The following is a 27,782-nucleotide window of genomic DNA, read 5'->3' as shown; positions in this document are numbered from 1 at the left end:
TCTAGTGTTCCAATGCGTTTGGCTTTAGGTCATACTGCAGAATCAGGTGGGCAGGGATGATTTCAACACTTCCATGTTCTCATTGGTCTAACGAGAACCTTTGCTCCACCCTTATACAAGCCCTCGTCCCATCTCCCTCCCAATGAGTCACCATTAGGTTGTGCTGGGAAGAATTGTGGGTGGCTGTTTACAGTATCGCTCTGTCAAACTCTCCTCACTAACTCTCCAACGATTATAAGCACATGCCACATCTTCTGTCTGCACTCTTCTCTTCCTTAGGTCTCTGTCTCCCAGCAAACTCTCCCACTATCTGCTTGTGTCATTTCATGAAAGAAAGCAAAAGCAAAACAGAAGCAGAGAGAAGGGTTGGGAGGATAAAGGGTTATTAGGAAATCAGTGGGAGTGGGAGAGAAAGAGAGAGAGAGTAGGAGGGAGATGAGAGGGGAGTAAGCCATGTTTTGAGCACAGGCTACTGACCGCTTAGACAAAAAAGAAAAAGATAGAAAGAAAGTGCGAGACAAGGAGATAAACGGCCAGCAAGACACAAGATGGCTACAGTCTCTTCTGATTTAAATGCTGGTAAGTGACATTAAATATTCACTTCAGTTCGTCTCATTGATATGCCAGTCAGACACTCTTTCAATTCCTGCACACTCACACACTCACACACACACACACACACACACAGCAGACTCACTTTCCCTCTGCATTTCATGTGCTTCCTGGGTCTCTGGGGCTTTCTAATGCAGACAAGAAAACTCTTAGCTGAATCTAGATCAGTTTTGCATCATGACATAAAAGTGCAAAAACAGACGCCTTTGAGTCTGATCTTGGATTTTCATTCCATGGAACACAAAAGGAGATGTTAAGCAGAATGACAGCCTCATTTTCATTCACTTTCTCTGTATGGAAAAAAGATGCAATGCAAGTGAATGGTGACTGAGACTAGCATCCTGCCTAACATCTTCTTTTGTGTTCCACGAAACAAAGAAAGTTATACGTGTTTGGAACCAACATGAGGGTGAGTAAATTATTACACAATGTTCATTTTGGGGTGTACTACCCCTTTAAAAATGAGATCACAAGACTGTTCTTTATAAATATACTGCATGTGTACCAGACTTAATTTTATATTCTAAGGCAGTGAACAGCAGAATTCTGGGATGTAGTTGTAAAGGCTCTGGGGGTCGCAAAATGTGGGTGTAGACACTGTTAGATGACAGAGGTTTTTTTTATTTCGTCAATAACAACACAAGACAAGATGAAAAAGATGTATCATGACAATAATCAAACAGTTTTAACTGAAAATATGGCAAGAAAAATGTAATACACCTTGATAATAACAATGTGCTTTATTTATTTATTTATTTTTATTATTTATTTATTTATTTTAAAGAAAGAAAAATCTAGACTTAAATGGCAAGAATTTTATTCATGCCATTTAAGTCAAAGTTAAATCGAATAAAAGTTATGAAAATAACAGGATGAACTATAGATTAAACTACAAGGACATTTTTGTCAAAAGACAAATATTTTGTGAAAAATAACTGGGTTTTAGCTGTTGCAATTTCTAATCATCCTTTAATCAAGATATTTAAAAAATATTTGAAAAGTCTTGTTTTTAGAGAAATCTAACAAATTTCAGTGATGTTTATGCTTAAAACAAGAAAAAACTATTTCCCAGTGGGGTTAGAATTCAAAGGAAAAACAAGTTTATTTTATTTTTCTTACTCCATTTTTTAAGCATGAACTTCAATAAATTTTGACAGATTTCTCTGAATGCAAAACTATACTGTATATTTTATGTCATTTTGCCTCTCAAGTAAATGTGTCTTGTTTTAAGAATGTTTAGATATTTTTACAGCACAACAATACAAAAGTACTGAGAAAGAAAATGTTGTGGTGTTGATGTAGTGTGCATGGACTGGACTGTGCATTACTGTTAAATCTACATCATTTTCACTTTCATCTTTATCTCTCAAAAGAAGAGGGACCTTGTCTACCCATGAGGCGCCTCTTATTGTTGGGGTTCCAAGGCTCCGGTAAAACCTCAACATTGAGTACCATCTTGAGTCAAGTGAAAACCCCATCTGACCATTCCCAAATAGAGCAGCATCAGCACTGTTTAGATATACTTAATGGTAAACTGCTGGTCATTGACACCCCTGGATGGCAACTGGAAACTGGAGATACATCAGACGAGAGGGACTCCGAGAACCAGCAATTCATCATTGATCAATGCTCTCCTGGTCCCCATGCAGTTTTGCTGGTGGTTCCCATTGGAGCTCCATTCACTGAGCACCACTGGCAAGGTCTGTGGTGTCGGGTCAGGGCTCTGGGAGCAGGAATATGGAGGCACACCATGGTTTTGTTCACCTGTTCGGACCAGTTGCCGCAGGACAAGGGAGTGGAGGAATTTATTGTGGATGGAGGGGCAGCACTGCAGAGGCTGGTGGAAAGGTGTGGCTGCAGGTACCACACCTTGGATAACACCTGCTCGGACAACGGCACTCAGGTTGCTGAGCTTATGCAGAAAGTGGAGGAAATGGTGCATGACAATCAGGGCTGGTTCTTTGAGATGGATAGGCCAGACCTGGTGTTCGAGGATGATGCGATTCAGGGGGAAAGAGAAGATGATGGAGTCACAGAAGTGGAGAGGACGCCAGCAATGTTTAGATCTCCACCAAGAGGTTGGTTCCTGTTTATGGATTTCAAAAGTTTGGTTCTGGAAGTAAAAGTTCCATTAATTTTTTTTTCTTTAGGGAAATATATAAAGACACACCTTTAAAAGAAGCATATACCATTGATTAACAATCTTAGAGCTCACAGTAGGTCTATCTTTAAAGCCATTAGTCCAAGTAATTTCGCAGTCTGGTTTCATAGAATCTCGTTATTATAATTAAGTTTTTGCTAAATTTGTTTTATGTGCATTGAGGATATTTCTTGGTGAAATAAACACACTAGAGGTGCTACAACAAGTTTTATTTGCTTTCAAACAAATCACGAGTAAAACGGCTAAGGACTTCTAAACACTTTTTCTATAGCGCATAAGGCAATCCATTTTAACGTTTGCATTACATAACCAACTACATAACAAGCTTATTTCCATATGATTGGGGTGCATGGTAGCACAACTGACAGAGCGCTGGACTTGCAACATGAACGACTAGGGTACGATTCAAGCAAAGCATGTGTTGACACGTGAGCCGAAAGTGTCATAGCACCGCAAAATGATGTGGTTTGTTGAGTTGTTGCGCATTAACCTTAAAAACCTAATCTTTTTGGGATAACTTTTAACTCACTTTAAGCACCACAAGTGGACATTTCACCTCGAAACTGCTGTGTAATGACCCACATAATGTAATTTTGTAAAAACGTTCCCACAGTCACATAATTATTATTTTTTTTCAAGTTTAGGCTGTTATTTCAACTTCTTCTTTTTTACTTTTTCGTGTTTGAGAAATACCCTTTACACCTGGTATTAAGATGTGTTTCGGTGACCCGATCTCATGTGGTCAGCGCTAAATAAATGATCAGCTGCTGCACTAAAACAAGAGTTTAAAATTTGGTTAAGTTCACCTAAAAATGAAAGTTCTCTCATCATTTATTCACTCTCATGCCATCCCAGATATGTATGACTTTCTTTCTTCTGCTGAACACAAACAAAGATTTTTAGAAGAATATTTTAGCTCTGTAGATCCATACAATGCAAGTGAATGATTATCAACATTTTGAAGGTCCAAAAGCACATTAAGGCAGCATAAATTTAATCTATACAAATTCAGCGGTTAAATCCATGTCTTCAGAAGCGATATGATAGGTGTGGGTGAGAAACAGATCAATAAGACTCCCTGCCCAGTAGGTGGTGATGCACTAACACGAATCGTCAAAAACAACAGAAGAAGAATGTGAAAGTGAAAGTGGAAATTGATAGTAAAAAAGTACTTAAATATTGACCTGTTTCTCACCCACACCTATCAGATTGCTTCTGAAGGCATGGATTTAACCGCTGAAGTCGTACAGATTACATTTATGCTGCCTTAATGTGCTTTTTAGACCTTCAAAGTTCTGGGCACCATTCACTTGCATTGTGAGGACCAACAAAGCTGAAATATTCTTCTAAAAATCTTTGTTATGTTCAGCAGAAGAAAGTCATACACATGTGATGGCATGAGGGTGAGTAAATCATTTTTGGGTGAACTATCCCTTTAAAGTCCCTGTGAAATCAGAATTAAAGTTTTATTGCTTTTAGTCTATATTTATTCCCTTTAAGGTCATCAATATGCTTGTGTACTTCCAAAAGCTGACAAAATGTTTTTCAGAAGATATACGCATTTAAAATCAGTCTCTCTCTACCGGCTTGACAGACCAAGGCACAGTCATGACGATACAAAGGGCCTGAGAAACTTTGTCCAATCAAATGCTTTCTAGAATGAGAATACTCCCTCCCCCTAACGTGTCTGTCTGTTTTCTAACTGGCGCTGATCATGCCTTCGCAGGGTACTTCGAAAGGAGTATAATTCATGCTGTAGGGTCAATTCCAAACAGATTTTCTGATAAGATTCACTTAAAATTCTTTTTAACTTACTATTATCACCTTTCAGTCTTCTGAAGCTCTCACAGTTGAGGGTAATTGTCTTCGTATGGAATAGGGCATAGGAATGATGACTTCTAAATAAGACAGGCTGACACCGAAGCTGGAAGAAAGGAAACTCACTGGAGCTTATTTATATTTTTCTGCAGACAGAGTTTTCTTGGATATACTGCTCGAGTAAGTGTTCTTTATTCTTTATGCTTAGTGTACTGTGATTCAAAACGTGGACAAATTAGCTTCTACTCGCTTGTTTCACATTCTTCTGTATTTGCATAACGGCTGCAGCCTTGTCCTAATGTAAACAAAGTCCCCACCCTACATTTTTTTCTTGTTCGAAAAGCCGTTTCACTCAGAAATACATCACAATATAGTAATAAAGTCGGCCATAACTTCCGTTTCATGGCGACTTTAATACCACGTGTACACAGAGTCATAGAAAATTTTTGGTGAAGAACTACACTACCCATGAATCATGAAGGGAAATGATTCACCAATCACAGAATAACAGCAAAGCACACTAAACAAGCTCTGCAGCGACAGCCCACTTCCATGACGCACTTGGAATGATGCAATAGAGTCCACCTCCCTACACTCTCAAACTGCAATATACTTGAAATACTGTATGTTGATTCTACACTTATTATAATCGACAACTTTAAAAGAATAGTTTTATTTTATCCTTCGTTCGCAGTGCTTCATTGTAGTTCATGCCTTCATGAAAGACGTTAAGTCTTGTACCTTTTTTATTTTTTCCAATTTTCAAATACTCTTTTTCCTGAAATCAAAGTTTTTAATGTTGTGATTATCCTCGGTTCATGGCTTAGAACGCTTTCATGAACAACTTTTATGAAATCCCTATGTAAAAAATTTAATCTCCAGAAATTTCACTCGCAACAGCGTATATTCTTAGTGGGTAATGTAATGTTTAAGGTTTTACATTAGTAAAAATTTTCAAAAACATGCCGATACTTCACAGAGTGCAGATGACCGTTTCTTTTAATAGACAGTGCCTCACCTGAGTGTGTAGATGACATGAAGCGATGGTCAGAGGTTAGTTATGTTGATATCATTGATTATTCTGAGTTGTTATGATAGCCAACAATGGCACAAATTGAGCCTGAAATAAATTTTTACACCAAGTAACATTTAAATGATTGTTGTTCTTCTCTGGATCGCTCATTTTGGCAGTTTTTACTTGTCATCTCAAGAACAGAAATACAAAACAGGAAATTAGAATCATTATGGCGACACCCAGTGGTTGGTCAGGAAAACTGTGGATACTTTGACAGGCTCGTGTTCAAAATCGAAGTAAACTTTGGGCTTTAAAGATGCACAATTAGATCATGCAAGGGCCTGAAAATATGAATCATATACAGTATATACAGTTTCTGTTCTCAACCTCACACTTTCTATTTTAACAGAGTTACGGTTGCTGTTAGTTGGCTGGCGTGGAGCTGGTAAGAGCTCTGCAGGTAACATTCTGTTGGGCTGTCGTGCGTTTGAATCAGGACGCCCCACAGAGGTCTCTGTCCGCCACCAAGCATTCGTAGCTGGTCGACGCCTCACGGTTGTCGACACGCCAGGTTGGGATTGGTTCTCCGTCCAACGCACACCCAGCAACGTTCGAAAAGAAATCAAACAAGGGGCGGGGCTTCTCCATCCCGGTCCACACGCACTCTTAATGGTCATCCCTGTGGTCTCCACACTCACTCCCAAAAAGAGGCAGGCCCTCAAGAGCCATTTGGAAATGTTTGGTGAGGAGGCGTGTCTACACACACTGGTTCTTTTCTCATGTGGTGATTGGCTGGATGGCACATCAATTGAGGATCATATCCAACAGGACGGTGGTGAGCTGCTGAAACTGATGAAGCATTGCTGGAACTGTTATCATGTGCTGGACTGTACCAAGGCCAACAAGGACAGGACACAGGTGACTGAACTCTTGCAGAAAATAGAGGAAATGGTGGCAGAGAATGGACAGAAGCCTTTTTTACCTGTCAAACGTAAGTGTTTTATATCCCATACCATTCATTTCATTTTTACATTTAGCTTTCTCATATGTGAAGATGTGTTTCTTAAACTTTAGACACTTTTAGCACTGTGGAATTCTAGAAAGTAAATTCTTGATAAAAAAATTTCGCAGTTTTTTTTATTTTTATTATTATCTACTGACAATGTCCAAAACACTGTAATGTACATGCATCACAGGAAATGCATGTTATTTTTGTTATATTTTCTGAAACTCATTACAAATTCCCACTAGTGTCACTTCCAGTACATCTCAAATTCTGTATTGTTTAATAATTCAGTGGTTAAAATTACAGCAATGGAAATTACCATTTTAACATTTTTAAAAGAAAATGGCAGACTCCTTTGTTTTTCTAGCACTGGTTTCATAGCTAACATTTTTCATCCTAAATACAATTAAAACAATATTCACACAGTTTTTGCATAATCTGACAAAATTACAGCTTGATTGGAAATGACGCTCGCTCACATGTGATATTTACCTTGATTTTTCAGTTTTATTCAGACATCATTTGTCTCATATTTTATCTCAATGGTCTTCACTTACACTTTTGTCGACTTGGTGAACAAGTACACTAATTTATGGAGAAAAAAAATCTGGGGGAAAAAAATAGCAAAATTATTTGGTGTGTTGGAAATGACGCTGCAACTGTGGGACAGTTGTAATTTTTTAAAAATTGATAGAAGTAATTTTCATGCAATAAATATTGAAATGTTTATGTTTATTTCACTCTTTGCTGAGATTATCATAGTATTAAAAATTAATAATTTGTATTTTTATAATGGATTTTCATAGTTTAATATTAAAAGTCTTGGGCTAGGACAAGGCTAAAACAATAAAATATATACATAAAAGGCATTTTAAAAGTACCACAAATAAATAAAAAGTTTGTCAGTTTTAATGTGACCCTCATATATATATATATATACATATACACAGGTGCATCTCAATAAATTAGAATGTCGTGGAAAAGTTCATTTATTTCAGTAATTCAACTCAAATTGTGAAACTCGTGTATTAAATAAATTCAATGCACACAGACTGAAGTAGTTTAAGTCTTTGGTTCTTTTAATTGTGATGATTTTGGCTCACATTTAACAAAAACCCACCAATTCACTATCTCAAAAAATTAGAATACATCATAAGACCAATAAAAAAAACATTTTTAGTGAATTGTTGGCCTTCTGGAAAGTATGTTCATTTACTGTATATGTACTCAATACTTGGTAGGGGATCCTTTTGCTTTAATTACTGCCTCAATTCGGCGTGGCATGGAGGTGATCAGTTTGTGGCACTGCTGAGGTGGTATGGAAGCCCAGGTTTCTTTGACAGTGGCCTTCAGCTCATCTGCATTTTTTGGTCTCTTGTTTCTCATTTTCCTCTTGACAATACCCCATAGAGTCTCTATGGGGTTCAGGTCTGGTGAGTTTGCTGGCCAGTCAAGCACACCAACACCATGGTCATTTAACCAACTTTTGGTGCTTTTGGCAGTGTGGGCAGGTGCCAAATCCTGCTGGAAAATGAAATCAGCATCTTTAAAAAGCTGGTCAGCAGAAGGAAGCCTGAAGTGCTCCAAAATTTCTTGGTAAACGGGTGCAGTGACTTTGGTTTTCAAAAAACACAATGGACCAACACCAGCAGATGACATTGCACCCCAAATCATCACGGACTGTGGAAACTTAACACTGGACTTCAAGCAACTTGGGCTATGATCTTCTCCACCCTTCCTCCAGACTCTAGGACCTTGGTTTCCAAATGAAATACAAAACTTGCTCTCATCTGAAAAGAGGACTTTGGACCACTTGGCAACAGTCCAGTTCTTCTTCTCCTTAGCCCAGGTAAGACGCCTCTGATGTTGTCTGTGGTTCAGGAGTGGCTTAACAAGAGGAATACGACAACTGTAGCCAAATTCCTTGACACGTCTGTGTGTGGTGGCTCTTGATGCCTTGACCCCAGCCTCAGTCCATTCCTTGTGAAGTTCACCCAAATTCTTGAATCAATTTTGCTTGATAATCCTCATACGGCTGTGGTTCTCTCGGTTGGTTGTGCATCTTTTTCTTCCACACTTTTTCCTTCCACTCAACTTTCTGTTAACATGCTTGGATACAGCACTCTGTGAACAGCCAGCTTCTTTGGCAATGAATGTTTGTGGCTTACCCTCCTTGTGAAGGGTGTCAATGATTGTCTTCTGGACAACTGTCAGATCAGCAGTCTTCCCCATGATTGTGTAGCCTAGTGAACCAAACTGAGAGACCATTTTGAAGGCTCAGGAAACCTTTGCAGGTGTTTTGAGCTGATTAGCTGATTGGCATGTCACCATATTCTAATTTTTTGAGATAGTGAATTGGTGGGTTTTTGTTAAATGTGAGCCAAAATCATCACAATTAAAAGAACCAAAGACTTAAACTACTTCAGTCTGTGTGCACTGAATTTATTTAATACACGAGTTTCACAATTTGAGTTGAATTACTGAAATAAATGAACTTTTCCACGACATTCTAATTTATTGAGATGCACCTGTATATATATATATATATATATATATATATATATATATATATATATAAAGGAAAATGTTGAAGTCTGTCAGAGGCGATTTATTTATGGAGACGGGCCACTTCAGTTAAAATGAATGGGAGAAATTGGAACGCTCAACCAAGGAGCTCTGAGCACCCAACGGTCAAAGGATGTAGAAAGGAAGTCCCACCTTACAGTTAAAAGAGCCAATCACCTTTTAGATACAGACATCATCTGTTAATCAACTCGAGAACGCGCATGCGCATTAGTTATACAAGCCGGGAAAATTGCGCTTTTTAGCGTAATATGAGATAAAGAAGCACAATTTATGATACCGGTGTTGTCATATTTTACTGCTGATTTGACAAATGTCATTTAAACGTAAGCTTGGCAAGCAGTTTTTGAGATTTCAGTGTCCCCCCATTCAAATAGATAGAAGCTGCACTGTCATGACTGGAAATAGCGTCCCGAGAGCGTTCCAGTGGACTGACTTACTAGAATGACTTTGAGTCTGTTCAACTTCAAATAAATATCAACCCTGATCAACTTTAAATGAAAATAATAGATTAAAATCAACCCCTGGGAATTGAAAGTGCCTAAAGTTGAAGAGACAGACACCCATAAGCATGCAATACATCTGCAAAATATGATCACCTACAGTATGTAAAATTTGATCATTGCCAACTTGTTCTGCAGTGAACCAAGAACTAGATGAGGAGGAAACGAGTGGAAGATGCACTCTGCAGTGAAGAATGAGACAATATCGTGTGCACGTCCAGAGCACATTTCAAAATGATGTACTAAGACAGTGAAAAAAATCGGACTTTTTGGATTCTGAAACAAGCATTTTTATCCTGCAACTGATCACACATAAGGTCATTCATACGGTTTGTATTTCATCTTGATCAATAGAATGCAAATATTATATTACATGGACATTACACTGCTTTTGAACTTCATGGAAAATATGTTCTATTTATGTTTACATTCAGTATACAGAAGTGCAACCTAAATTTCTGGCTTCTCAAGCAATGTAGATGGGTTAGCCACTGGACTTTCATGAGTTTAAAATTAAGAGCTATTACTTTTGCTACAGACCACAAATCAGTTATTTACTCATATTGACACTAGCGCAACATGCACACATCTGTATTGATACTGAATATTTGCATATTTGACAATAAACAGGCCAACTGCCCAAAATGATTCTATCCATTTCCGTTATGTATCACAGGACTCTCATAACCAATATTGTACAGTATTTATACAACCTGGATATATAACCTAGATTATATCAGGTGGTCTTGATAACAGTGTATAGACTATTTATACTGTTTTTCATGCACATTCAATGTAATGTTAGAATGTAGAATTTAATTGAATACAGCATTCATTGAATTATCATACACAGTATGTGCACAGGGATTAAGTGCACCTGAAATAGAACTGTGTTCTAGAGTATAAAACGGTTTTCTTTACAAAGACTGAACTGAATGTGCCAATAAGAATCTTTTTGTTTTAAATTTGATATGACTTGATAACCATAACCAATAAGGAGGGCATGAGTCAATATAAAGTTCTACCTTTATGCTTCTGAACTGTACTAATGGGTGGTGTTGAGCATTTAGGGGCATTGCTGTGTTACCTACCCACAAATATTTCGCCCAATATGACAACATATTATGAAAACCAAAATGCTTAGGCCCAAATTCAGCCTCAAATGTGTCTTTTAACTGGTAATATGTATTTGGAGCCCAGCTGACTCTCTTGTATTTTTTTCACCTCATATTTTCATATTAATAAAGGTAATTTTTACAGTGAAATCCGTGCATTGTTTGAGTGGTGATTCTTTGGTTGCGGTTTCCTCAAATCAGTCTCAAACTTAAAAGGCCCACAAAGTGAAGATTCCCACATATAACCAAAATCCAGTGTTTATAATTTATGTGTTGGGTATTTGATGCAGTCATTCTTCAAGTAAAACAAGTCCCAATAATAGTGTACTTTCTTTCTTTGGAATAAAGAAGTCTGCTAAACAAGCAACAAACATGTTTTGAAGAGTCTTCCATGCACCCCGATCACTTTATGCAGGACTCAATTCTTGCTTCATCTTCAGAGTGGAATTTTCTGACCTCAGTCTGCAGATTCACTCCACATACAGAACCATTTTGATTATCTGTAACAAAATCAACTTTATACACCAATCAGCCACAACATTAAAACCGGATGCCAAATATTGTGTAGCTCCCCCTCGTGCTGCCAAAACAGTGCAACCCACATCTGAGAATAGCATTCTGAGATTATATTCTTCTCACCATAATTGTACAAAGCGACTATCTGAGTTACTGTAAACTTTTGTCAGTTCAAACCAGTCTGGCCATTCTCTGTTGACCTCTCTCATCAACAAAGGGATTTCCATCCACAGAACTGCCCCTCACTGGACGTTTTTGGCACCATTCTAAGTAAATTCTAGAGACTGTTGTGCATCAAAATCCCAGGAGATCAGCAGTTACAGAAATACTCAAACCAGCCCATCTGTCAGCAACAAGGAATGGCCAGACTGGTTCAAACCGACAAAGTCTACGGTAACTCAGATAACCGCTCTGTACAATTGTGGTGAGAAGAATAGCACCTCGGACTGCTATTCTGAGATGTGGGTTGGTGCTGTTTTGGCAGCACAAGGGAACCTACACAATATTAGGAAGGTGGTTTTAATGTTGTGGCTGATCATAATTTATAATTATAATTTTCTTTATTTATCACACATTATACATTTGCACATATACGGTGAAATTCTTCTTTTTCACATATCCCAGCTAGGCTGGGGTCAGAGTGCAGGGTCAGCCATGATACGGCGCCCCTGGAGCAGATAGGGTTAAGGGCCTTGCTCAAGGGCCCAACAGTGGCATCTTGGCGGTGCTGGGGTTTGAACCCCCAACCTTCTGATCAGTAACCCAGAGCCTTAACCGCTGAGCTACCACTGCCCCTGCCACTACCACTGCCCCATTGTATATAATAAAACAATATTATAATACTGCCAAAAGAAAAGACATTGAAACGGGTGTTCTTTTCCTACGGTATTTTTTTTTTACACGTTAAAAGTGATAGTGATTTCCAATAATAGATCCATAATATGACAAAATATTTACAAATATGTGCAATTAAATAAGTGCACACTATAACATTTCTATGAGACACTAGGAAAGTTTAAATATCAAGCTAAAGCATTTACATGGCACAGAAGTTTAGCTTGGAAATTTCATAACAGACATACAGTGCATCAGTACACAATGAGCTGGTTAATATAAAATACTGTGCATTAAATTTGACACGCAAGATGAAAAAAAAATACATTGCTAAGGAAAGAACAGGCTTTGTTCAGAACTGACATACTAGAAGGAAAAAGTTTCTATTTAGGCATTGGGGAAGCATCAAAAAGGTTCTTAACCCTAAAATACTTTCTTTAGGACCAACATTTATACCCTTGTTTCCCAGCATTCACTGGTTATGCTGGTATTCTAGACTTCAGGCCATGCTAAAACAGTCCATTTCAGGCTTCAAGCCTCTGTGTCCATTCAAACTAATTTATTTCATTCTTTCGGACTACTCCGAATCTATCTCACTGCTCTGCTCTCTCTCGCTCTCTTGACTTCTTCCATTAACTCTTTCAGGTACTGGATCTCCTTAGTGATCGAGTCGGCTTTCTCCACCAGCTCTTGGTTTCTCTCCTCTAGAGCCGCACACTCCGATAGGAGAGACTCTTGCTCTGCTCGCTTCTTCTGTCGGTAACGTGTGGCTGCAGTCTTATTCTGCTCCATTTTCTTCAGCTTTTTCTCAATCACCACCTTGGGGCGACTGGCCGACTTCACTCTTCCCGCAAGGGTGGGTGATTCTGAGTGCTGATCTTGGGTGGGCTTGGAATCGGGTTTAGGGTAAGGCTTCACCCTTGAAGAGTGAGACTGGGGAGATGGTGGGATTTGTGGTTTGGGAGAAGTTGGTTTTGTGGAACACTCCACAACCACCTCACTTTTGCCTGGATGGGTAGCCATCGTATTGACCTCTTTGGGAGCAAGTACGAGAACAATGCGGGTTGGGGAGAGGGACAGGACAATTTTAGGCACCCGCCGCTCGACGGGAGACGGCCTCTGGACTTCTGAGATGTCCACCTCGCAACCAAGCTCAAGAATGTTAGTGGGAGACTCAGGTGGAAGAATGGAAGGGGATGGGACTGGAGAGGCTGGTTCTGACTTGATCTCAAATTCAGCCTGGGGCTCAGGAACCACAGAGGAGGAATCTGCCATCTCAGAAGATGCAGATGAGATGGAAGGGGTAGTAATTGGAGTAAATGAAAGGTTGGAAAGTTGATCAATTTCAGGGAAAGAAGCTGGAGTTACAAGGACAGAAGCAAGTGGGGAGGGTGAAGGGGTGTTTTCAGAAGATAAGGGCTGGGACTCCAGCTCTATCTGTGACTCGAGAGAAGCGATGAGCTCTTCGGGGGAACTGGGTGGATCCTCAGAGTCGTAGGAACCAATGAGAGAGTCCAGATCAAACTCACTCAAGTCAATTCGCTCCGTCATCCAATCCATCTCACTAAATGAATGCTCTGAGGGTGGAAATCAAAGATTAGACATTAAAATGGAGTGCTTAAAATATTAATTCAAAATATAGAGCTCAGTAATTAAGTATGCTTGCAACACCTCACCTTTGCCACCATCTGTGCCATCATCGTCTAGGCACAGCTCATCTGATGAGATACAGGACAGGGACGGTTGGACAAGCCCAGCCTTCTCCCCCCTCTGAAGGGAGGGAAGAGTGCAGGTTGGGGAGAGGGAGGGAAGTGAGGAGGAAGAGAAAGATGAGAGGGGCAATTCAGCCCCATCGAGAGGAAGAACCTCATCATCTCTAACCAGGAAGGACCCCAGAGGGTCAGCCATCGGTGATGATGGGTCCCAAAAAAGGGCTTCCATATCGGCCGGGCCAAACCGTGAGCTCATCAAAGTCATGGCTGTCTATTTCAAGAGGGATCAATGAGTCTTCTACTGAGAATTTGAATAATTTCGTGCTGTCAGGTACAGCAAAGGTGTGAGCTGCCACAAAGGACCTGCAGAAAGAGGAATTAACAGTAGTTAACATCTTAACATTATAACTATAAAATTAAACAATATCTGCTATTACACAACAGTAAAATAATGATAAAGCCTTATTTGGTCTTCCTGGCTCACGACACAACGTCATTCTACCCATATATGGTCATCTGTCACGTGGCACGTCTTTTTCCACTACTGTCAGCAGGCAGGAGTCTATTTTTAACATTTCAATCTCAATTTACCAAACATAAAATCTCTTTCATATACTGAAATAACTCGTTAAAATTGTTTAAAATATTCAGTTCCTAGAAAATACACTCTTATATGCCATTTCTTTTGTTAGTCGAATAAGGCTCCGCCATTTCAGGGAATCGCCGCTCCCTTTTCAGGACCGCGCGACATTTTATAGAAGGCACGCGATAACAAAGAAAAGCCAAACAAAGTGTTTCGCACGTATTTATTTCACTTAAAAGGGTCATGCGTCTTTAAGTTATATTAACGGTACAAGACAGAATCTTTTAAGCTCATTTTAAAACAGTATCGACTACAAATCCTTCGATTATTGTTTTCACTGTAGGTCAGACACGTGGCGCGCGCTAAGCGACATTATTCTCGCAGTTTTCTTCCTCCGCATCCAATGTGAAAATTTATTTGACACATTTTTAAACTACAAGATAAGTAACTTAAAAAGATGATCACTTCATATTACAATATCAGAGCCACTTTTTACGACATTTCAAGATAAAAAATAATGCAGAGTATACTTACGCCATTTTGCAATAAATGTACTGAGCCAGTGCACAATGTTGATGCACTGAGGAGTTTGCGCGCTGTCGACAGGCTGCAGTTCACACGGCCATTTCGGCGGAGAGCGGAATCGCTCGAGTATTAACAAAAATCAGCTTAGAGAAGAGACTGCAGGCGATGACGTCTTGTTCACATTCATATACTGCCGCAGTGCAACTCAGACATATCCTGCCGCCACAGCGTTTTGCTTTGTGTTACTCCGTATAGGCACATCATATAGACCCATAAGTTTAATTGAAATTGTGTCATGACTCATGAGGAGTAGGACAACAATCGTTGAAACACGCTTTTGATCTTGGATCTATGTACAGCTCTGGAAAACTTAAGAGGCCACTGCGAAATTATCAGTTTCTCTGGATTCACTATTTATAGATATGTGTTTGAGTAAAATGAACATTTTTGTTTTATTCTATAAAGTACTGACAACATTTCTCCCAAATTCCAAATAAAAATATTGTCATTTAGAGCATTTATTTGCAGAAAATGACAACTGGTCAAAATAGCAAAAAAGATGCAGTGTTTTCAGACTTTGAATAATGCAAAGAAAACAAGTTCATATTCATTTTTAAACAACACAATACTAATGTTTCAACTTAGGAAGAGTTCAGAAATCAATATTTGGTGGAATAACCCTCACAGCTTTCATGCGTCTTGGCATGCTCTCTACTAGTCTTTCACATTGTTGTTGGGTGACTTCATGCCACTCCTGGCGCAAACATTCAAGCAGCTTGGGTTTGTTTGATGGCTTGTGGCTATCCATCTTCCTCTTGATCACATTCTAGAGGTTTTCAATGTGGTTCAGGTCTGGAGATTGGGCTGGCCATGACAGGGTCTTGATCCTGTGGTCCTCCATCCACACCTTGATTGACCTGGCTGTGTGGCATGGAGCATTGTCCTGCTGGAAAAACAGTTGGGGAACACCTACTGTGAAATTTGGTGGAGGATCAGTGATGATCTGGGGGTGCTGCAGCAAGGCTGGAATTGGGCAGATTCGTCTTTCTGAAGGATGCATGAATCAAGCCACGTACAAGGTTATCCTGGAAGAAAACTTGCATCCTTCTGCTCTGACAATGTTCCCCAACTGTTTTTCCAGCAGGACAATGCTCCATGCCACACAGCCAGGTCAATCAAGGTGTGGATGGAGGACCACAGGATCAAGACCCTTTCATGGCCAGCCCAATCTCCAGACCTGAACCCCATTGAAAACCTCTGGAATGTGATCGGTGATGATCTGGAGTGGCCTAAAGTCACCCAACAGCAATGTAAAAGACTGGTGGAGAGCATGCCCAGACGCATGAAAGCTGTGATTGAAAATCAGAGTAATTCCACCAAATATATTGATTTCTGAACTCTATATATATATATATATATATATATATATATATATATATATATATATATATATCAGGGTAAAGCTCATAAAAATATCTATCTATCAATATAAAGTCCATTGAAACCAATAACCACTATGCAAATATAACAAGTGCATGACTCATTTACTGTAAGCTCGTTTGTAAAATTTCCAGGATGTGGGGATCATACTGCCGCCCTCTGTTGGACTGTTGGGTAAGTTTCGCCTCAGTTGTAAAATTAATATAAGAATAAAAGTTGACTTAATCAAGAGGCGAAATAGACTGTAATAAAGTCTCTATATACAAATATATAATTAATAACCATCAAAAGCGTTAATGAATTAATTTATTTTCTATACAGGTATATTTAGAAACAATATATGTAATTTTATGCAAAATTCTCTTTAAAATGCAAGTCAAGCAAATAATTAAATAAGGACTTGTGCAAATATTTTACCATTCTTTCAACATAAAAAAGCACAATCATTAAAACAGAAAACCCCACCATGTTTAGATACAGTTTTATAAATTCTCTTTATAATAAATATCAGCCTTTGAGATCAGAGATCATAGTTATACATGACACATACACTCATATATATATATATATATATATATATATACTTTAGCCAGTTTTTAAGATTTACATATTTCAATTTCATAACAAAATGTCATCAAATTGAATTGTGTAATTTAAAAAAAAAAAAAAAAATTATTTTTTCCAAATGTATTATATTAAAGATTACTCAATTAAATTTGATGTAATTTTGTCATGAAATTTAAATGTGTAATTCTTAAAAATAAATAAATAAATAAAATTATATATATATATATGAATCTAGAACCACAGACATAAAATAGTTTATAATCGCAACAGGCACATTAATTTAAAACAGAAGACATTTTGTTCAAGCAGGTGGTTTGGAAGCCATAACATGTAGCCACTGTTACTTCAGATCATCGTGACACATAAAAGTGCATACTAGGGTTAAAAGAGCATATCTACATTATAGTTATACAGTAAAGATTAAAATAACAGTCCATATGGTCTTTTGATATTGTAACATAGTCTTATTGCTCACAATATTCTTGCATGAATTCTTCAGTCTTTTGAATAAAAGGTGCTGTTTAGCTGCAATTGTACTTTGCACCACATAAAAACAAGAAAATATGCTAAAATAATCAAAGTCCCTACCATTACTATTAATATGTTGTGCTGGTATAATGATTCATTTGGTTGACTTTCAGTGGATTTTTCTGTGCGCTAAACATTTTATGTGAACTTAAATGTCTGCTCTTCAACCACAGTGATTTGAACAAAAACATTAGGGTGCAGTCCTACTGTGCATATCTGTGCAGAAACCTGATCTTTGGGATTGTAACTCTCTTTGTTCCCAAACATCACAATAGATCAGTCACTAATTCAGTGGTCCTTTTCTCTCTTCAGGCAGCTCAGCCTCAGGTGATTGTAAACAGCGGAGTACGTCAATGGAAGAGTACTGCATAGACTGAGGCCCTCTCAACTGCATTGCACACATGCTAGTATGTTTACACAGTGACTCTATTTTCCAGTTTTATTATTCTCATTAGTTGTAGGTTCTTTCTCAGGGAATAGGTCGGGGTTTTCCGCTAGTGTCGAACGGATTCTTTTCTTTTCTTTAAAGCGGCCTGAATGGGAGACCTTTACATGGCGTCCCTTTGTTGCTGTTTTGTCCACAATACGTTCCAAGCGGGCATTAAACTGGCTGTCCGCAGCTGTGTCGGGTGTCTCACCGGTGTTGCTGCTGTGCTCTCCGGGGATTTCATACAACACCTTCGGCTCTGATTTCTTCTTACGCAGGAAGGTCAGTTTCCACCAGGCAGGTGCAGGTTCTGCAGTTGCCATTGGGACGTAAACAGACTTTGACAGCTTTGCAAAAGAAGCAGAAAGCAAGATTTTAGATTCAACTGAAGTTTTTTAAGAAAAGCAAATGCATACAATAAAGAAATGATGAAGAGGTCTGGCGATTGACCTCCATGTGTAGCCTTCCCTGTTAACAAGCCCATTTTAGGTTTATATGTTGGTTTGATGCAGTTCCATGCTGTTAACCAGCAAAACCTAGCAAGCAAATTTGTTTGCTAGTAGGTTCTTTTTTTTTCTGATGATGCTGGTTGACCAGGGAAATCGTGCTAGTTAAGCTAGTCAAGAAGCCTTGTTGGAACAGTAGGCCTTAATAAGAAGATCACCGTAAACATCTAGTTCTTTATTAAATGGGTACAGCCATTTCTGCACATCACAAGTAATAAGAATAGTGTTGTAATGTGTTAGCTGATATGTGTTAGGGAGTGTACTGAGGCTAATATAAGATCTGTGTCTTCCATTAGCTGGGGTCTGCTACTGAATTTTTTAGTGTAATTCAATAAGTACCATATGGTACAGATATGCCTGGTTTAGGGCCTTTAGAGCTCTGGTTACAGGCCTCAAATTTCACACTTGCTAAATTGGAGCTCTATGCTAGGTGAATTTAAATGCTACACATACTGTTTCAGAAATCATGTTAATGCTAAAGCATACCCAGTGGTGCTACTTTAGCATTTAATCTGAAAGGCTGCTAAAATTGAAGGATTGTTCCGGGCTCAATACAAGTGAAGCTCAATCGTTTGAGCATTTGTGGAATAATACTGGTTACCACAAAAAGAAAAGAAAAAAATGTACTTGTTCCTCATTTATTCAAACAAACAAACAAACAAACAAACAAATAAAAAATTGTGGTTACAGTGAGGCATTTACAATGGAAGTGAAATTGTTTACAGACAGATGGTTTCACTTTTAATTGACTATATCACAACTACATACACTAAGTTAACTGTGCCTTTAAGCAGCTTGTAAAATTCCAGAAAATTATGTCAAGCCTTTAGACGATTAGCCAATTAGCTTCTGATAGGAGGTGTACTGAACTGGAGGTGTACCTGTGGATTTATTTTAAGGTCTACCTTCAAACTCAGTGCCTCTGTGCTTGACATCAATGGAAAATCAAAAGAAATCAGCCAAGAACTCAGAAAAAAAAAAAATGTGGACCTCCACAAGTCTGGTTCATCTTTGGGAGCAGTTTCCAAACGCCTGAATGTACCACGTTCACCTGTACAAACAATAGTACACAAGTATAAACACCATGGGACCACGCAGCCATCATACCGCTCAGGAAGGGGACGCATTCTGTCTCCTAGACATGAACGTAGTTTGGTTCAAAAAGTGTTCTAATGCTCTTTAATGTGTAAAGGTACTTTTGTTTGTATTATATTCTTGCATTCCTCTAATAAAAAACGTACTTGTACTCTGTGAAGTGTTCCCTGCTCACATACATCCTGTTTAAAATAATAAAAAATTACATCGTTTTCTATAATTCATTATCCTTGAGTAATGATTGTAAGGTGAGGTAAGTCTGTTTAGAATAAGTATTTGAGATGAATTGTACATAAAATAGTCCATAATAATTCCACACTGTGGGCACTGCCATTGAAACAGACTGCAGTGGACGCTGATTTACTCTACTAAGTGAAGCTTCCGCTCTGTGAACGAGGAAGTGTGATGAAGGCCTAATTGTTATCAATGTTGGTGACAAATACTGTTGATTGAGCTTAACTTGCATTGAATATTGATTCTCTGATGCATAATAATTTTGCAGGTGGACATTTCTACATAAATATCCGCATTAATGTGTAGATAAAAGTTGTTGTCTTGGCAGTTCATACCTTGAAAGCATTCAACACTCTCTTAATTTGACTATAACTATGTCTACACTGAATCTGCACTTCTGTGGTGACTGTGGGGAAAAATCTGTTCAATTCCACTGAATAGATTTAAATATGCAAAAATGTGTTTAAGGGATAGTTCACCCAAGAATGAAAAAACAAAATGTTGTTTTATGACTTCTGTATAAAACAAAAGGAGATGTTAGCAGAGATGGACCACTTGAATGGTAGAAATGGGAATGGCCAACGGATGTAGAAAAGGAAGTCCCGCCTTTCAGGTCAAAGAGCCAATCACCATTTAGATACAGACATCACTTTTCAGTCAATTTGAGAACGCGTATGCGCATTAGCTGAACCAACCTGAAAAATAGTGTTTTTTAGTGTGGTCTGAGCGAAAGTAGCACAGTTTATAATACAGTTGTTGTCAGATTTTACTGCTGATTTGAAAAATTGTCTTTGATCGTAAGCTTGACCAACCGTTTTAGAAAATGTTTGGTCTTTTCCCATTCAAGTAGATAGGAGCTGTACTTTTATGCCACATCTATCCATAGAAAATAGCTGCCAGGGTGTGTTCCAAAGATGGCCGCTGAGTGAACTGATTTGCCTTGAAAGGGATTTTGATGTTAGGCAGAATGTTAGCCTCAGTTACCATTCACGTTGGTTGTATGGAATAAATAAAATAAAATAATAAAAGTGAACGTGACTGAAGCTAGCATTCTGCCTAACAGGAAGAAAAAAAGAAAACAGGGTTTGGAGCAACATGAGGGTGAGCAAACAATGATGGAATTTTCATTTTTGCATGAACTATCGCTTTAAATGCAGCTGGAAGTATTATTAAGCAAACAGGCAAGAGCCCAATTCTCCAGAAACCTGTGGAGACTTTTGTTGATTTCTATGGCCGCAGATTCCATGCAGGCCTATAACTCAGTGTTCAGGTGAATTTAAGATGGATTCTTGGATGAACACATTTGTTATGACTTCTGGTAGCACTTCTGATCATTTGTGATGCCATAATATTCAAAGTATTGTTGCTTTGCTTGCATTGCAAATGAATTAAACAGTCCAATAACATGTTACGTAAAATATGGGAACACTGTGCTGCTCTTCACAAACAAATGGCTATTGTGGAGAAAGAGTTCACAGTCCAGAGAGAGTTCAAGGTCCAAAGTCATTACTATAAAGAAAGCAAGCATGCCTTGAGTATACATGGTGGAACACTGTCCCAATGCATATTTTGTGGTTGTAGGCCTACCACACTTATTCACACATGGACAACAATGTAAACAAATACCATGGGTTTCATTGTCATATCCTGGAAAATTTTACCACTTTACTGCACATGATCAAATCACCAGCTGAATCAGACTTCGGTGAAATATAAAAAATAAATAAACCACAAAAAAATAAACTCCCACACTCGCATTCGGATAAAACTGCTCACATTCAAAGGAAAGGAGTTGGCCGTTGACTTCTGGTTGCTTGGCAACAGAGTGGTCATTTTCATACGGCATGCTAATTTCTGTTCGATCTCTGAGGGCTTTGACTCATGCTCTTGTTTTTATTTTTACGTGAGCAAACAGAGATCAGGTGGTGCTGGCCAGGTGCCTTTTAGCCTAACAGCTATGAACAGTATTCAGTGAATTTAAACTGAAAGAGAGCTCTGCTTAATCCTAATGGTTTCAACCATTATCCGTAGACTTCTGCACTATTCCAAGTCATTTTGTAGTTTAAGTAGTTTCAAGTAGTATGTTAACACCGAAGATGCAACATAAAGAAGTGTACTACAAGTACTCGGATGATGCATTTATTCAACTGTCAAAAACTTTGAAATTTGGTGAAATTTTGGACACTTCATGCACTCAGCACTCACAGCTTGCCGTACTTAGCAGAAGGGGCAGAGTTACCTGGCTGCTTGGCTGTTGACAAATGCACTAAAGCTAGTGGCAACACATCACATGTGTTTGAAATGTCACTTCCATCAGCTGTTAAACGGCAAATGCTTCCATGAAGTTAAAAAACAAAATTAAGTGTTCCATCTGGGATGATACTACAATTTTAAAATGTATACACTACATGGCTCAGTGCATAGTATATTTTGTAAGTGCACAGTGTATAGTGTGTCATTTGGGACATAGTTTGTTAGTCAGGTTTGGATTTTAAATCTTGTTTGTCTATGCACGCAGGAAGAACTTCTATGCAAGGCATATCCTCCTGTATCAGGCTTCAGTCATGTAGTCCATGCTGTTAGAACAACAGAGAAGTTACTGTTCACCAGTAATCTGAATCTAGTTTTGTGGCTTTTCATATGAAGATAAAGATGGTGATATGGGGTCAAGTTAACTTCTCATTGCTCAAAGGAAAAATCCAGTGCTTTCCCGGAATGTGTCAACAGCCCGTAACTTTCTGTATCCTAATTACTCTTGGATGATTTGATAAGATTGATAGATCGTGATAAAGTATGGACAATGGTTTGGTGGCGCCGTATTCAAACATCTAATTTGTCTCATCGTCACGCGAATCACAGACTGCACGTTAAGTAATTATTAAAAGGATAGTTCACCCCCCAACAAATTCTGCCATCATTTATTCACCCTTTTGTTGTTCCAAACCCAACTTTATCCATGGAGCACTAAAGGAGATTTTAGGCAGATTGATATCCTCAGTCGAGACTGATATCCTTAGTCCCGTCAACGAAATAACTGACGTAAATGTTTGTTGGCGAAGGTTCTTATATGATTTTGTCAACGATAACAAAGACGAGATGAAAAAGGCTCATCAAGAGGATAATTAAGCGATTTTAATTTAAACATACTTTTAAGAAAATATGATGAGAAACAGACATTAACAATGCACTAACACTGTTTTTATTTGTTTTTTTAAAGACAAGAAAATCTAAAAAGAAATTATTTAAATAATCCAGTATTGCCTTACTCAAACGCATCCTGTAAATGTAACATTAATCAACTATATCCATTTACTTACTTAATATAAATATAATACTAATATAAATTGACTTACTTAAATCTGCACAGACAGTGAAGCAAATGAACAGGTGAACTTGAACTAAGTTACGTGCTAGTCAGAATACGTAACTTGCGTTGTAAATATGCAGTTTTCGTAAAAACGCGCTACACATAATGCAATAATCTAAACTGTCTAAATGTGAGAAATTCACAACAGAGTAATTTCTAGCTAATACTCCTAGACACTAGTATATTCAATAAATGCTATTGTCATGTCATCATGTTATGTTCTGAGACTTTTATGTTGAAGTTGTCATCATCCTTTTGTGTTCTGAGACTTTTATGTTGAAGTTTTTCCCTCGAACTACATTTCCCATCATGCACCTTTCAGACATCTTCATCACACACACCTGTTCCCCATTCCCTCTGATCACTGTTCCCAGCTGTTCTTTGTAATTTCTTTTGTCCCCATTTGTATATATAGCCCTCATGTTTCCCTTAGTCTTTTTCAGTTTTTGTTAGTTTGTTAGTATATTAGTTTGTTAGTGTTACATACAAAATTAGCCAGCAAACTGCTGTTGTGTTTTGATTTCCCTTTTGCTCAAGTGTTTTATGTTCATCGTTGTTTCTTCTTCTGAGTATTATAAATATTTCTTTGTCTGGATCCACACTCTCTTGTCTCGTCCTTCCCAATAGTAGCTATATTTCAGGAGCATAGGTTTTCAGGACTGTTTTCCCATGTTTAACCTTCCATACTGTACAATCCTTAAATAAAAAATAAAAAAAATAAAAAAATTTGTAAGTAGTTTATACATTTTTAGAAATATTTTAATATTCAGTTGAAGTTTGGTCTGACAGTTTGATACATGGTATTATCGTCAATCAAAATAATTGTATTAAAGATATTTTTGTCATCTAAAATTAAGTACAGTTTTAGTCAGAGTATAATTGACTACAATTAATGAATGAGAGAGGATGAAATATTGACTAAATGTAAAATACTTTTTTCTTTTTCTTTCAAAAGACTAAAAAATGACTAATACAACTGTGAAAATGAACACAGTTGTATTAGTCACCTAATACATTCACTTTCACGGTATAAAAAAAAAAGATGAAACAAAAGTTAATTTTGACTTTGGCTAACATTCTGCCTAACCTCTCCTTTTGTGTTTGACAGAAGAAAGTCATACATGTTTGGAACAAGAGGGTGAGTAAAAAGGATGTTTATCAGGCTGTATCTATTTTTTTTATTTTATTTTTTGTCCTGAGTCATCCATTTAGTTTCAACAGTAGCTCTCTAAAGACATTTCTATTAATTTAATTGTTCCTGTAGGTGGTTGGAAAGAACATCAGGTGTTAACTGGAGATCCTTGGAGAGCTTCACTCTGGGGACAGTCATGTTTTGAGTGTGTGTGGTAAATGCTGACTAAAAGTAGGGCAAAAGACCGGGCCTGTGGTTCAAATGCAGGTAGCCTGAGGCCAGAGGACTTGCATAAGAGTTAACACGGTTTCGCTTTCATTTGAATCATGATGTTGGAGAGCAGAAAGCATCACAGAGTGTAAAATGCTCCTGTGTTTAAGTTCAAAAGGCCAGAAATGTACATTGGTGGCTAGTTGTGTAGCAGCATCACAAAACTCAGGTTTTGTGTTGGTGAGGGTATGCTTATAAATGATTGTTAATCTGCTCCCAATAGCCTCATAACTCTTTTAATAATTCGTACGAGATGGCGAATTAGTAAGACAGCATACAGTACGACATGGCTTGTTTTTTGTTTTTTTTGGGAATACAAAATATTCTTGACTTTTTTAAAGTGCTGACAATAGCTGTCCAGCCAATGAGTCAAAATTTCTTATGACCAAAATCGTTTTTGTAATTACAATTACCGATTTTACATTTGCCTGAAGGCCCACCCATTATTTTGAAGGCCCAACCAAATCCAATCGATGCCCCTGCCTCACACCTTTTATAGAGACAGAAACGGAGTGTGTAAAACCAAACATCCAAATACAATATGCAAAAAATGCACTCTGTAAACCCTACTGATGTCATAACTGGAAAAATCAAGTTGTCTTAATTAAACATTACTTGAAATCAAGTTTTGGGCTCATAAATCAAATATCTATGTTCTTTGAACTTCTTACAAATCTATAGAAGATTTTAAATGGTAATAACTCAAACGATTCAGTTAAAAATTGAGGCTATGGGGAAGGCCCACAGTCCCTTGCGTTTGAATTGTTTATTTGTTTCCTTGGTCAAAGTTAACATATGAGAGCATTTAAATAGTTGTTTTTAAGAATTCAGAGAGGTTTTAGCTCTTTTGTAGTATTTATGTTGTTTTGGTGCAAATAGTTGTTTCGTGTGATGACACCATTAGGGTGAACTGTGTCCCCTTTGGTTAAATTGCACCCTGTCATCATTGTCTTAATTCCCCTTGTGCATGTACAACTGAAGTACAGGCATATGTGCATTTCAGTGGAAAATGTAAGTTTATTTATTGATTGACCTAGAATCTGTTATAATCTTCTATATTTGAGCTGTGTGATCTAAATTTGAGTTGATTCAACTAAAATTATGTAGAAACATTTAAATCGAAAACCTGAGTAAAGTCTACTCGCATCTAGTTACCTTAAATACTGTAAGTTAATTCAATATGAACATCAAGTTGAATGAACCTAACTGCACAATTTTTGGAGATGCCATTACTAAATTCAACTGAGGGAACGAGTTCATTCACTAGACTCTAGAGTTTTTATCAAGTGAGAATTATAAGGTTTGGTTCACCCCTTATTTGACCATTCTCGTCTGACATAAAGTCATGAACATCAGATGCACTAAAGCTTTTGGCCTAAGAGGCTCATATCTTAACACTGCAGTTACAATGTATGGATCACTTTAGTTTCAGTTTATCATGTTTAGGACGTCATTTGAACCTTAGTTACTGTCCTAGCTTTCTTGATTGGATTTCATTATCTTTTTTTTTGACCATATTTATAAGTAAATTCAAAATCCATACAAAGACTTTCATTGTGCCTGTTGAACTTGTATTGTTGACACAACTGAAAGAAATGTTTTGCATTTCAAAGTGTTCACTTGATTGCTATACCCCACCTCCCCCCTCCTCTCATTGTGCAGATGGCACGATTAGTCAGTGATAAAGGTTCACTGTTTGCTATGAATGTGTCATCAAATGTGCTTCTGTCCAAAGGCCATTAAAATGGACAGCTATCTGCACACTTTATTCTCTATAACATCTAGAACTTAAGGATTTTCATTTGATCTGCATTTTACCCTTTGCAATACCCAAACAAGTAGCTTACAGTAATTGTATCCATAGCCTAATTATTATTATTAAGCTTACTGCAACATTAATTGGCTAGCTTAAGGCATGTTCTTTCCACCTCAGTGAATTCTGGTAATAAGCCTCACCTGTGCAAGTGAATGTACTGTATGTCCGTCGAGACGTTGTTATCTGCCTTCCAGAGGTCACTTTCCACCGGTTCAGTATTTAATTTCTTTGCTCAGTCGAGTCCAGCAGGTGAGGTCATCGCCCTATTGGAGCCCTGAAACTGATTTATGTCTTTGTCTCCTGAATTTAATTTGCTTCTCTCTTTTCTCTTCTGCCTCCTCTATGGCTTGGCTATCTATCTCTTTCTGGCAGTCAGGTGGAGATTCACAGGTACGTGACTCCTCCCTTCTGGAGCCACACAAAATTGGGCCCCTCCTCCCTCTGGTGCTTCAATAACAGGGCTATGGTGACATCAGCATGACAGAACAATAGCAAATTTATACCTGGATTGGGTGTAGAGGATTAATGACTGTGTTAGCTTTTGATATTACATTTCTGTCTAATGTGTAAGTGGGCATGAATGTTCACGGCTGTTTGGAATCTGATATTTTATAATCAGCAGGGTTTGTTGCTTGGGGTGGTGTTGTATCAACTTGTTGATTCAGACTCTTTGGAATTCCTTTGCTTTGTTTCTTTTTTTTAATGACTGAATCTTTAATAATACTTTAAGATGTGTGCTTTGCCCAATGCTTTGACTTTCACATTTTTTATTAGAAATGCATAGTACTTTAAATAGAAATCTTTAGTTTCCAGATTGACTCAGAATGATCTTAAAAAGAGAATGCCAGAACAAGTCAAACAAGCAAACATATTTCTAAATTAATTAATGCCTGTAGTTGTAAGGGACTATTCTTTGAAAAAGGCTGCTTTAAAAATATATGTATTGTGAAAAGGATAGAACACAGACAGAAGTGTACACATGGTGCAAAGTGGAGACTGGGGCTAGTTGTCACACTTTTTTACAGTGAATATGTCTCAGGGTGGGTTTACTTTTGAAAGTCAGTTTCTGCATTGCCACATACCTTGAAGACTTGCAATAATAAAGCTATTAAACATTTTCACCATATTTGTCCAGGAAATAATATACACACACTGGCATTTGTGTCAACTTGCCCCAATAATGGCACGTGTTGTCACACTATATGGGGTAATTTGTCACAATGGAATTTACCACTAAACCAGCAGCATGGATTTTATGTGAACATGAGAGGATGATGAGGGAATGTGTCCCAACCATCACGACCACCAAAACAAAATCTATGCCTCTCTTTAAAAGTATGCCTGCATCAAACAGTCTATTATATAATTTTTTGCTAAATGTAAACAGTAAAAAAATTATGAAGCACAAAATGATTTG

At 37.8% G+C, this 27,782-nt stretch overlaps 3 protein-coding genes across 3 annotated transcripts; 1 reads left to right on the top strand and 2 right to left on the bottom strand.

The window, feature by feature from the left end:
• Positions 1 to 227: 227 nt before the first annotated feature.
• si:dkey-110g7.8 (GTPase IMAP family member 8) lies at positions 228 to 12,486 on the top strand. Its single transcript, XM_051713672.1, has 4 exons — positions 228 to 579; positions 1,986 to 2,690; positions 6,016 to 6,597; positions 9,837 to 12,486. Exons 1-4 carry the CDS (start codon positions 549 to 551, stop codon positions 9,887 to 9,889), a joined length of 1,371 nt encoding a protein of 456 aa, XP_051569632.1. The 5' UTR covers positions 228 to 548; the 3' UTR covers positions 9,890 to 12,486.
• atf4b (activating transcription factor 4b) lies at positions 12,202 to 15,174 on the bottom strand. The gene is made up of 3 exons (XM_051713673.1): positions 14,993 to 15,174; positions 13,840 to 14,238; positions 12,202 to 13,740 (listed from the first exon to the last, which is right to left on the bottom strand). The coding sequence occupies exons 2-3, from the start codon at positions 14,138 to 14,140 to the stop codon at positions 12,752 to 12,754; spliced, it is 1,290 nt and encodes a 429-aa protein (XP_051569633.1). The 5' UTR covers positions 14,141 to 14,238; positions 14,993 to 15,174; the 3' UTR covers positions 12,202 to 12,751.
• A 1,559-nt stretch (positions 15,175 to 16,733) lies between these two features.
• Positions 16,734 to 26,708, bottom strand: prr15la (proline rich 15 like a). Its single transcript, XM_051713685.1, has 2 exons — positions 26,506 to 26,708; positions 16,734 to 18,292 (listed from the first exon to the last, which is right to left on the bottom strand). The coding sequence occupies exon 2, from the start codon at positions 18,266 to 18,268 to the stop codon at positions 17,945 to 17,947; it is 324 nt and encodes a 107-aa protein (XP_051569645.1). The 5' UTR covers positions 18,269 to 18,292; positions 26,506 to 26,708; the 3' UTR covers positions 16,734 to 17,944.
• Between the last annotated feature and the right edge of the window lie 1,074 nt (positions 26,709 to 27,782).

This window comes from Myxocyprinus asiaticus, chromosome 13 (genome assembly GCF_019703515.2).
Source record: "Myxocyprinus asiaticus isolate MX2 ecotype Aquarium Trade chromosome 13, UBuf_Myxa_2, whole genome shotgun sequence".
Classification (NCBI taxonomy): domain Eukaryota; kingdom Metazoa; phylum Chordata; class Actinopteri; order Cypriniformes; family Catostomidae; genus Myxocyprinus; species Myxocyprinus asiaticus.
The sequence above is the reverse complement of the archived record's forward strand: the minus strand, read 5'-3'. Positions and strand labels throughout refer to the sequence as shown.